This window comes from Sebastes umbrosus, chromosome 9, assembly GCF_015220745.1.
Source record: "Sebastes umbrosus isolate fSebUmb1 chromosome 9, fSebUmb1.pri, whole genome shotgun sequence".
NCBI classification, from domain to species: Eukaryota; Metazoa; Chordata; class Actinopteri; order Perciformes; family Sebastidae; genus Sebastes; species Sebastes umbrosus.
This window is the reverse complement of record NC_051277.1, coordinates 2,958,968-2,971,475: the sequence shown is the minus strand read 5'-3', so window position 1 is coordinate 2,971,475 and position 12,508 is coordinate 2,958,968. Positions and strand designations below refer to the sequence as shown.

Below are 12,508 nucleotides of genomic sequence, written 5' to 3'. Positions count from 1 at the left end.
CATGTGCCTGATTTATGCTACCAGCTGATAATGAGTGTTCTGACCAAGACACCAACATGAATCTTTTATGAATACTTGGTAGACTCGGACACAGAAAGATGAGCTCAACATGTGGAGCATACTTTGATATCGTGAGCACATCAACTGAATGTATACAATAAGCCCATATTGATCATTATGTTTGGAAACTGCAGGTTTGTATGTCAGCAGACTCCAGACCTGGTGAATCACTGTGCATTATTTAGGTTTTTGCTGCCCTCATGTGGCGGTTTTAAGCACGGACTACGTCAACCTACACAACTTTAACATCACTTTAAACTTGAATTTTAACTTATTTGCCACGCATCTGTAGCCGATTACACAGTACAGATAGTACTGAAGATAGGGTTTGTATAAAAGGGAAATAAAGATAATTATAAGCTCACTGGTGTCTGTTTTTCACCCATGTGTTTCCCCACCTCACTGTCACGTCATAAAATCATATTACAATTGTCTTCCTGCAATTTGAACAATTATCTGAAGGAAAATAACTCAAAAGATATCTTACTGAAATGAACCTGTTTGATTGGGAATAAGAGGAAGTTTGCTATGTTGTTTAAGATAAACAAATAAGAGGTTCAATTTCATCCATAACACCTATTCTCGATGAACACGGAACATTTGGCCTTTTATTCAACTACCTACAGTTAAGATGACATTATTTTCATGTTATTCCGTTTCCCTTCATATTTCTACATTTCACTGGAAAATATTGTGCTCTTCATACCACCACATTTATCTGACAGTTACAGTTACTACTACTATAGACTGACATTTTACATTTCAAATATATGATTAGCTCATTTTAAACTACCCATCTGTATATAGATTCATCAAAATCCCCTCAACCTCAATATAGCTACAACATGAAGATTCTGCCCACACAGTCATGTCTCAGTATAATAATCTAATAATACTAATACTAAATACAATGTATATACCACTGACAGTATAGGTCCCATTGAGGGCAAGAAAGTCACATTCTCTCTAATATTTCTGTGAATTCAAGTTTATATTCTACTATTACAAAATAATGTCACATGTTGGGTTTCTTAAGGCTGGTTCTGATATTCCTATAGTGTAAATACTTTAAATGGCAGTGTACAAAAACAACATTTAAATCTTAAAGGTACTGTTTGTAACTTCTTACACGTATAAATCATTGTGGATAAATCAAAACCTCTTGGTTGTATCTAGTGAAGCCCGTCCTGCAAAACGGTGTTGGCCGTGGTCGGAGGACGCGGGGGAGACCGTAGCTTTGGTCTCCAGGGCCGGAGTCTCTGCGGTTCTCTGCTCCTCTGCCTGCCTTCACTCACACACCGCGCTCCTTCTCACTCGCTCTCTCGCTCCACCTCTCACGTGCATGCTGCTCACTCCACACTGCAGAAGAGTTAGTTTAGCTCTGAGAATATCTAGTGAATGTTCAGTGGACGTTTGTGCAGAAATAACTGCTGCAGCTCCTCCAGACCAACAGAGGTTTCCCGTGTCTTGTGAAGTGACGGGGCTCCGCAGCGAAAAAAGTTATCGTCTCCGACCAAAACATTACTGCCAAGCAGCTGAATTATAGAGTGATATTGTGCTTTTAGCTGACGTGTGTCTCCTCACTGTGTTGAGTGATGCTCGTTCATGTCTATGTAGAGCGAGCACAAGCGCGAGCAACAGGACGCTGACTTTCGTTGACTTAACGGCCACAGGTGTCGCTGTTAACAAGACATTTCTGATTCTTACATAGAGTCGCTTTAATGTGGAGATAATGCATTTACAGAAAACACAATTGAGAAGTTAAATGTAATAATAAATCTGCATGGGACTCATTTGGACTCATGACCTCAGTATTTATATACTCCTGGCTTACTGACCTGTTGATCTAATGAATACTTTTACTTTTCATGTTACTAATACTTTAACTTAAGATTGTGAATATGTTTTACATTATGGTTCTGCATAATGTTTAATAAACTCACCACTGAGCTCATATCTTGATTTTACAATCTCTGTGCTGGATGTCACATGAGCCCATCACATCTACGTGCACGTGCGCGCGCACACGTACATACAAACACCCACACACACCTGACATGATGGCCTGATCAAACTGATCCAGCAGGGCATGCTGGGTGAATCAGGGTCAATGCCCTCACGTCGCCTCAAGACGAGCAGCAGGTAGGCAGCTGCAGGTGGGTCTCAGGTAAGGCGTGACGTCATGATGATACTTTTGAACTCTCCTCGGCAGTAAATCTATAAAGGTGTGTGTAGTCTCACCGCTCAGGTAGACCTTCGACTGGAGTGGAAACAGAAAGAGAGAGGCTGCTGGAGATAAACAAGGAGGCCTAATAACATGATCCAGCTATAGTCGGATCTACCTGAGAGTCACCTTACCTGTCGGACCAGGACACCTGAGGATGTACCCCAACTCACAGTCCTCCAGACACCCGGCTCAGACGCTGTCTCTGAACAGTCAGTACTTCCCGGCTCCGTATGACTTCACCGGTTATCCTCATCACGTCCCGGGAGTCGGTGACTCGTCCTGGAGCTCCGTGTACGCTCCCCGGGAGGAGTATCCGTACGGCTTCCCGGGATCGAGCCCCTCCGCCGGGCAGCTCAGCTTCTCCTCCCCGGAGCTCAGCGGTCCTCCGGTTACTGCTGCTGGAGGAGCGTTCAACTACATGACCGGTCAGGACCCCTTCAGCTCCAGGAGGAGAAACCATGAACCCATCAGACCGGCCGTCTCAGGTGGGCTTCACACACTGGAGACATCCACAGAGGTCACCATAGGGTTAATATCATTATAGGTCAGGGGTCAGGGGTCACAACCTTTACTGTCAAAAGAGACATTTCAGGCAAAACAAACAAAAATATATATATATATAAATATATATTTATATATATAAATATATATAAATATATATAAATATATAAATATATATAAATATATATAAATAAATAAATGATGAAGGTAACACAGTTTATAGTCTAAGTATATAGTATATAAGTCTAATGCAGTGAGGGCCAAAGAGACAATGTACTACGGAGTATTAGGTCCACATTGAAGGAAAAAACATCTGAGATTTCCAGAATAAAGTGAAAATATTACAAGAGAAAAAGTCGTAATATGACGAGAATAAAGTCATAACTTTACAAGAAAAAAAGAAAATAACACGTAAAATTACTACTTTATAATATTATGACTTTATTCTCAAAATCTCTGATTTATTTTTTTTCCCCCAATGTGGCCCTAATACTCTGTCATACATAAAAATGAAAATGTTAACAACAAACAGTTATTCATTTCCATTTTTAAAAAGATCCACAGGGAGCCACTGGAGAGGAGCTAAAGAGCCTCAGGAGGCTCTGGAGGTTGCAGACCCCTGTTATAGGCTGAAGATTAAACCCAACATTGACCTATGATAAATAGTCTATGTTAAGATATGATAAAGAATTATAATTTATTTTTAAAATCTCTTATCTCTTATCCATGCTGTGTTATGTTGTATTTTCATTATGTTGTTACTCTGTACACACGACATCTATTGCACATCTGTCTGTCCTGGAAGGGGGATCCCTCCTCTGTTGCTCTTTTCAAAAGGGTTTATTGGGGGGGGAGTTTTTCCTCATCCGATGTATCCAGGGTGTCGTATATCAGATTGCACAGATTATAAAGGCCACTGAGGCAAATAAATCGACTTGACTCGGCCATCTAGATAAAACACTTGAGGATGCTCAAATGAACGTAACTTCCTTGGTTCAGTCACAAGATGACTATGACAAGTTAAACCGCAGGCGTCGTGTGGGTGTTACAGATGACAGATATGGTAAAACACATATTCATGGACAGGAACAGTTTCGACACAGAGTAAAGTCAGACACACACATTCATCAAGCTTATTTCAACCTCTCCCTTCCGCCAGCACGGCTTGAGATGTCAATGCAAAGCTAACAGTGGCGGCAGACATGTCATTCCCCACCCTCTCTGTCCACTGGGTGGGTGCTAAAGGGTGACAGCCTGCCTAGATAACGCGGGGCACTAGAGGAAGTCTGCAGGAGTCACACCGAGTCTCCTGTTAAGGTCGAACCCTCGGGCCTTTCTTATGTCTCTCTGTGTGTGTGTGTGTTGGTCCGCCTCGATCGATGCTGTCACATGGTCAAGACTTCAAATCAATAACTTTGGCTCACCCTGTGTGAACATGAATAGCTGCCTGTGTAAACACCTATGTAAACACCACTCACAGTGATAAGGAGACCCGCTGATGCAATGCAGCGGGGAGTCTTTACATTAGTTATAGTTAGCGTGATTAATAGAGTTGATGAGGCTTTAAGTGGCGCCTGAACTTGAACGTGGCACCAGACGTCTTCAAATTAGTCATCTGTTTGCACACAGCTCACGGTGCACGTGACTCACTGACATCAACATAATCATGTTTAACACACCTATTTAATCCCTAAATCAGTCACTCAGTCAGTCAATCACCGAAACTGGTATTAAGTTGTTTAACTAAATCAGGTGTTGTTTTTTGTGTGATTCAGGATTGAAGACTCGCACTAAGGACAAGTACAGGGTGGTGTACACTGACCAGCAACGCCTGGAGCTGGAGAAGGAGTTTCAGTTCAACCGTTACATCACCATGAGGAGGAAGTCCGAGCTGTCGCTGGCACTGGGCCTCTCCGAGAGACAGGTGAGGCTGGAGCCAATTAAAGTTAGTGGTTAGAAAGGAAAGCAAGTGTAGATACACCGTTATGATCTTCCTGACTCCATCTGCTGAGGAATACAGTGAGACGCAGCTAAAAGCTCCAGTAAATACTAGTAAGTGGAGTTAAGGAATCTTGCTGAACAGCGGCCACCGTGGACACAAGTTTGCAATCTCAGGATATTTGTAAACGCACCATCAGCCAGGCTGGCTGGCACCTTCTGGCTTCACTAACCCTGACAACCGAGATCACACTAAACGGTCCCACGACGCTGGTTATCAACTCGGTAAATCAACCCAGGGTTTCTCAGTCTGAGCGCATTCACATGTACGAGGCGGTGTTTGCAGCATCTGACCAATCACAGACATGGACAAGTCCACAGACTACAGACAGACAGGCAGAGCGGCACATTTTACAAAGGAAGAGTAAACTATATCAGACAAATAGGAAGAAGTTAAACACTTAATTCAGACTAAAAGTAACACAGTTGAAGCTGCCAGATGCAGGAAGGACAGCTGGCAAAAGAAAAAACTCCTGATGTGTGAATGCGTAAATTAACAGACTTATTAATATAACGGAAAACTCAAAAGTCAGATATAGTCGTCTAGATATAAATAGCTTTTAGATGTGTTATGGTAAATGGATTACACTTCCTCATGCCAAGTAAGAAAGATGTGGCGTCTATGACTATTTCAACCTTCTTTCAGCAGCGTCCGGCGGTGTGAAACGGACTCAAGACCAAGTCAAAAAAATAAATATAAAAACATAATTCAAAGCGTTAATCACCCACAGCATAAATCCAGCTGTCCTTCTTGCATTTATCAGTTTAAACTGTGTTGTTTTCAGTCTGATTATGGCTCTTCGTATGTGTGTAATATTATCATACGATCTGCGCACCGAGCTCTGATTGGTCAGTAGGCGGTGCTTTTATATGAGTTGATCTCTTATCCGGAACACAACCTGCTCTGAAGGGTTAACCCTGAAGTTACCTCGCTAACGCCAAATCCTGCTTCGTAGCACAGGCCTCTTCTAAGGCTGTATAGCACCAAAACCCCAGAGAGTACTGGATTGAGCAAGGGGCGTGTTTATGAAGATATGACATATAATGTGCTAGTTCTTCTTTCACATAAGGTCACATAGTCACACTTTAATGACTGGGCCCAGAAAACATTGAGAAATAGACTGCAAATAACTCAAAGGAACTGCAAGAAAGAGCTCCTTCTTTTCAGGAATGATATCTTAGACACCCACTGGCTTATTTTGATTGACCCTTCTTGTTTCTGTTTATATGTTTTTGTGAGGTGAGAGGAGCAACTTAAACTCAAATACAGCTATTGGTACAGAACCTCAGGTCCATGTAGTTGCTTGGTGCTGTATTTTTCTTATTGTCATGGATATAGTTAAAGCATCAGTAGGTGAGATTGGAGCAAATATGATTAAAAAAAGTTATTTTTATAAAACGGTCGCTATATCGTGACAGTAGTACATGAAACAGGTAACCTGAAAAAAATCATGTGTCCTCTGGTTTCCTCCGGTGCTCCTAACGGCATCTGTAAGATTTCATAGACTGGAGGAAAACAAGCAATCATCTTGTAGTGCACTGTTTAGCTGTAAAATGAGAAAGTTTGTGACGCCGCCGCCATTGTGGAATCTGTTGAAGGAACACCAAGTTCCGGTCACACAACCTTTTTCTAAAGCCTGAAAACAGAGCCATGAGGAGGAGCAGAAGTTTAGTTTTCTCTCAGAACACTTGAATTACAATATGCTGAAAGGTTATTATGGGATTTTTGCCCAATGATGCCAAAAATATACTGCCTACTGCAACTTTAACGCAGCACACATTAACAGAACGTTCTTCAACAATCCCGTTGGGAGAAACCTTCTTTAGAAAGAAACAGCAGAAACCTCTATAAACCATTATGCTATGTGGCCATAAAACATCAAAATACTTCTCTTTTAACAGTCCACTGTACAAACACTCAGCGCTGGAGAAAGTATTCAGATCCTTTAGAAGTAAAAGTAAAAGTAGTAATACTAATAATATCTTTTTTTTCACTAAGTGTTATGTTTGATTACTATTACCCAGAAGTCAATGTACTAATCATGCACACACATGCACATTTGCTTATTCACATCATGCACACTTCCTCTTTTTTTTTTGCTATATTGTATTGTTATTGTTGTTATTATATATATCTTGTTCTGTTTGTCATCACTATTATGTAGTCATATTATTTCTAGTCTCTAGGCTTCAGATAAGCCCAGTGGGTTTTTCTCCTCTTGCTGCACTGTATATTATTATTTATTTTTTTGTTTGTTATGTTTGTGTAGTCTTAATTAGTGCAAAATATATAAACATAAACATACCACAGTCACAAGTCCTGCATTGAAAATGTTACTAAAAGTACAATCAGTAAAATGTACTCAAAGTATTAAAAGTATTCAGTGCAGAAACATGTCTGTTGTTGTACTGTTATACCTTTAGATTATTATTACTCATGCATGAATGTAAAAGCAGAATTTTACTATAGTTGGTTAATATGGAGCTCATTTTAAGTGAAGTAAAGTAGAACAAAGTGATGTAAAAGTAAACTCAAGTAAAGTACCTAAAATCCAGGCGAGTTTGGTGCAAATATGATTAAAATATTTTTTTTTTTTTTATAAAACGGTCACTATATCGTGACAGTAGTACATGAGACAGGTAACCTGAAATAATTCCGGTGTCCTCCGGTGCTCCTAACGGCATCTGTAAGATTTCACAGACCGGAGGATAACAAGCAGTAAGAGCTGATCTGAGGTCTGCTGTCCAGCTGCCGTCTATGAGAGCCGGCTGTCAATCACTCTGAACTCCGACCAAACGGTCAAACTAGGCAGCGCTGATCAAATATGAATCAATATGATGTTACGTTAATGCCTATTTCTCTCCTCAGATGTTTTCAGAATCATCTTGTAGTGCACGGTTTAGCTGTAACATGAGAACGTTTGTGACGCCGCCGCCATTGTGAAATCTGTTAAAGGAACGTCAAGTTCTGGTCACATGACCGGAGCACAGCCAATAGGAACGCTCTCTCAATGAAATGACCTGTGATTGGTCAAAGTCTTTTCTAAAGCCTGAAAACAGAGCCATGAGGAGGAGCAGAAGTTTAGTTATCTCTCAGAACACTTGAATTTTAATATGCTGAAAGGTTATTATGGGATTTTTGCCCAATGATGCCAAAAACATATACTGCCTACTGCAGCTTTAACGCAGCACACATTAACAGAACGTTCTTCAACAATCCCGTTGGGAGAAACCTTCTTTAGAAAGAAACAGCAGAAACCTCTATAAACCATTATGCTATGTGGCCATAAAACGTCTCGCATAAGTAGTGTTAATGGTGAATCCCTCATTCTCGCTCTCATGTCATGATGCTATTGTTGTTATCTCACTACTCATTCTGCTTGTCGAACCCACAGTTGAGTGCAACTAATCCATTCTGGGAAAGAAGGAAATTGCTCAACTTAAGCAGAAGTACGTGATGCAGAGAGCGAGACAATGTACACAAAAAAAAGTCGTCATCCACTTGATAACAGAAAAGGCTCAAAAGCATGAGAACGGATGATGCATCACAGTTTGCTGTTTCTGATCAATATTTAAGAGCCCGTATACCTAATAAATATGTTTCTGATGTTGCTATCTCAGGTGAAGATCTGGTTTCAGAACAGACGTGCTAAAGAGAGGAAGATAACCAGGAAGAAGCTGCAGAACTCTCAGCAGGCCTCCACAACAACACCCACCCCACCGGCGCTGGGTGGACCCGCTGACACCCACATCAACACCAGCCCCAGCAGCAACATTTTGTCTGATACGATATCGGAAGAATACTAAGGGGGGGACTTCATTATGGAAGACTGATACAGCGTGAAATATGTACATAGCATTATTTTTTTTGTTTTTTATATACCACAGAATGAATGAAGATGATTCACATCAACATGATGTTTTAATGCTGCACCTCCTCCTGCCTTTCACAATGACAAGCACTGAAACATGTCTGTTGCACTGATCATCTCTGATGGGCATTTGCCAATCACAGGACTTTAATGTTTTAATATATGTATATGGATCATTTTCAGCACCAAGATACTGATTTAAAGGACAAAGAGTGACTGGATAACTTGAGTTCCTTCTTCAAGAATAGTTGTTTAAAGCCACAATGAAAAAGCATTTCAGTAGTCCTTCTTTCTTTGACGTTTCTTTAATGTTGAAATTCGTCTGAATCTTGTTGGATAAAAGTGACACTGTCTATTTACAGTCTGCTTTGTGAGTAAGAAAAAAAGGTCTAACCATAACCCCATTTGACGTACAGGAACTGCAGGAGGAAATGCGTCTCAAAATCACACTCGGTCTAAAAATAAAAATGAATGCAGATTCTGCAAACATGTAAAAAAACGTAAGTAGATAAGATCTGATAAGATATTCCTTTATTAGTCCCCACAGTGGGGACATTTGCAGTTTACAGCAGCAAAGAGGGTATATAGTGCAGAAACAAGAAGCATCAGTAAAAATCAAAAATCAAGATACAACACGGTGCAAAAAGCAAATCAAAAGTAGACAAGACATATAAAATATGAACAATTTAAATAGAAGCAAATATAACAAATAGGAACAATATTGACAATAAACAGACGATTAACATAATTGCACAAGTGGAAATATGATATTGCACAGTGAAAATGATGCTAATTCATCTTTTTATTAGCATTTGAATTTACAGCAAATATAAATAGAGCAAAGAGTTTGTTACTACGAAGGAAAGAACGGGGGATAAAACATTAAACAAGATGTTCATTTAATGTTCTTTCTGTTGAAATATTAATGCAGGATTTATTATGGGAATAGATCATTAAAAAGTATAAACCAGTGGGTTTTAGAAAGGCAGGAAGGCAGCTGTGTATGGCGTAACAGTGAACACACAGAAATGTCAAAAAAGAAAAAAAGGAAATAAAAGCAGGGTGATTTTGATATGAAAACACTCATTTGTCATTTTCCATTTAGAAACTTGGACTTAAAATATATTTTTATATAATATTATTTTCAGTTTAGTTCTAACATTGTGATAACAGCAAGGAACTGAGAACAAAAACGTGTTTTAAAAATGACCGTGTGGCTAACATGTTCAGACAGCAGAGTTTAGCCACATCCTTAAAAAGAGCTGCCTCATGACCCACGACTGTCGACCGACACTGTAACGCTAAATACACACATTCAGCTTTATCACAGTATTGTATAAGTGAAAAAAGTCACTGCTTATCTCGCCTTCTGGGACTCATAGTATGTATGAAATGTTAGTGGACACTGTACATGAAATGTTCACACGCTTTCAGACTGCTCTTGTTTGTAAGACACTTTAAAGAGGAAGGAAATGTGGCAAATGTGGCAATGTAAATTTAGTACCGAGCAGTCGGCCGAGGATTTTCAAAATAAACCACTGTACCACCAACGTTGTGCAACTATCTGTCAGTCAAAGTGTGCAGTAAAAGAATTCCCCTGTTTTCTCTTTCAACATACATCTCACTAGTGTGCTTGTATTTAGTAAGTTTAATGTTGGTTTTGCTGCACATTATATAAAAAGCATGCTCAGTGCATACTGTAGGTTTATCGATGTGGTTTTTGTTTTTTGTTTTCTGTTACTTGGCAGTAATGTTAGCTGACCAGACGAAGTCTCTCCATGAATCGATGCTGATCCTAGTGTTGGCTTAACCTGCCTCAGCCTCCCGACCGCGGCCGGAGGGAACAGGGGAGACACCGGAGTTTAGGTCGGAGACGATAACGTTTCTCTCTGCGGAGCCCCGTCACTTCACAAGACACGGGAAACCTCTGTTGGTCTGGAGGAGCTGCAGCAGTTATTTCTGCACAAACGTCCACTGTACATTCACTAGATATTCTCAGAGCTAAACTAACTCTTCTGCAGTGTGGAGTGAGCAGCATGCACGTGAGAGGTGGAGCGAGAGAGCGAGTGAGAACGAGCGCGGTGTGTGAGTGAAGGCAGGCAGAGGAGCAGAGTACAGCAGAGATCCCGGCCCTGGAGACCAAAGCTACGGTCTCCCCCGCGTCCTCCGACCGCGGCCAACACTGTTTAACAGACGGGCTTCACTAGATACAACTTTGTGGAGTCTGAGTCTGAACAGCGTAGCCACACGACCGAGTGCATGTTACACCGACCCAGATTGATTTATACGAGTAAGAAGTTACAAACAGTCCCTTTAACCCATACTCAGTTTTCCCTAAAAATGTTTCAGACGATTGTGGTGCAGTGAAAGCAGACGCTCTGTGCTGCTGAACAGAAAACACAAACCACATCGATAAACAAACAGTATGCACTGAGCATGCTTTTAATATAATGTGCGGCAAAACCAACATCAGCTTAAACTTACTAAATACAAGCACACTAGTGAGATGTATGTTGAAAGAGAAAACGGGAAATCTTTTACTGCACACTTTGATTGACAGATAGTTGCACAACGTTGGTGGTACAGTGGTTTATTTTGAAAATCCTCGGCCGACTGCTCGGTACTAAATTTACATTGCCACATTTGCCACATTTCCTTCCTTTCCTCTTACTCAGACAACATACATTTAAGAGAAAGGCTTCTTAATAAGTTCATGCTGCTAGTGAGGAGTGAACTGATGGTTTAAAGCTTTACCTGCCCTCAAAATGACTTAAATAATACACAGATTTAATGAAATTATAACCTGAGATGACCTCCGTTTTGTACTATACAATAATATAGTCACATTACAGGATGATCTTTTCAAAGAAACCTTAATACACTTCTTTACATTCACACTGTTGCGCAGTAGAGATGTACTGTACAAATACTGAACATGTACTGAACAATCTTAAAGTATTTACTTTCTTTACACATATTTGGCGGATGAAGGATATCTGAAGGATATCTGACGTGCCCAGGATTGAAGAATTGAAACCAGCCATCAGTCTTGGTTTTTATAGTTCAATAAATTTGGCACGGCAGAGTAACATCACATGAATGTGTCACGACAATGATAAAAATCACCTGGTTTTTATGAGGAAAAAAATAAATGTTTAATTGTGTGTTCAACCAAACCTATCAAGAGCTGAGGTGCAACAGTATAATCTCTTTAGATTTCCATATTATATAAGTATTAAAAGGGCTGCCAGCTTCAACAACACTGAACAATTTGGTACCATTATGATTATTGTGTTGAACGAAGGACTGACTGATCAGATGTGCTATAAAGGATACCGGATTGTTGGAGCAGCTTCATTGCACTTTTCCTGTGTTGTCAATTATTTGCTCAGTATGTCAGTCAGAAGTTCAACTGAGTTTCAACGAGAGGGTTCAACTTTAAAAAAAGGGATCTCAGGTGGTTGTTTGAGGACAACTATCATGAACCATAAACAGCAATTTTATGGCTCAGCTGATCAGCTGATTGGTAGTCCGACCTTTAACCTCAAGCTATCAAACCAAACCAATCATGTAACTTCTCTCTTTATTAAATGCACAGCAAGTAAACAGCTAAAAAATTGCACGGTTGCACTGAATATACATACATATATATATATATATATATATATATACAAAATTAACATTGGAAAATCTTGTTGATAATGGATGCTTCTTTATATATTTCATGTAAAAACGAAGTTAGCATAAATAATAAAATCACACTGTAAAAAGTTATTTCATACAAAGAGGTCCTTGAGTGTTTCAGAGGGTGATACTAAGCTGAGAAAAGAAGGGTGCCCTGAGGATCAAA

General features: G+C 40.0%; 1 protein-coding gene across 4 annotated transcripts; it reads left to right on the top strand.

Moving 5' to 3' along the window:
• Positions 1-2,079: 2,079 nt before the first annotated feature.
• On the top strand, positions 2,080-9,013 carry cdx1a (caudal type homeobox 1a). 4 transcript variants are annotated; one of them, XM_037779652.1, is made up of 4 exons: positions 2,080-2,227; positions 2,296-2,772; positions 4,564-4,712; positions 8,408-9,013. In XM_037779652.1, the coding sequence occupies exons 2-4, from the start codon at positions 2,442-2,444 to the stop codon at positions 8,591-8,593; spliced, it is 666 nt and encodes a 221-aa protein (XP_037635580.1). In that variant the 5' UTR covers positions 2,080-2,227; positions 2,296-2,441; the 3' UTR covers positions 8,594-9,013. The 4 variants fall into 4 exon arrangements, with proteins under 4 accessions (XP_037635580.1, XP_037635582.1, XP_037635581.1 ...); XM_037779654.1 differs by having other exon boundaries at positions 2,090-2,216; XM_037779653.1 differs by having other exon boundaries at positions 2,096-2,227; positions 2,286-2,772.
• Positions 9,014-12,508: the final 3,495 nt, after the last annotated feature.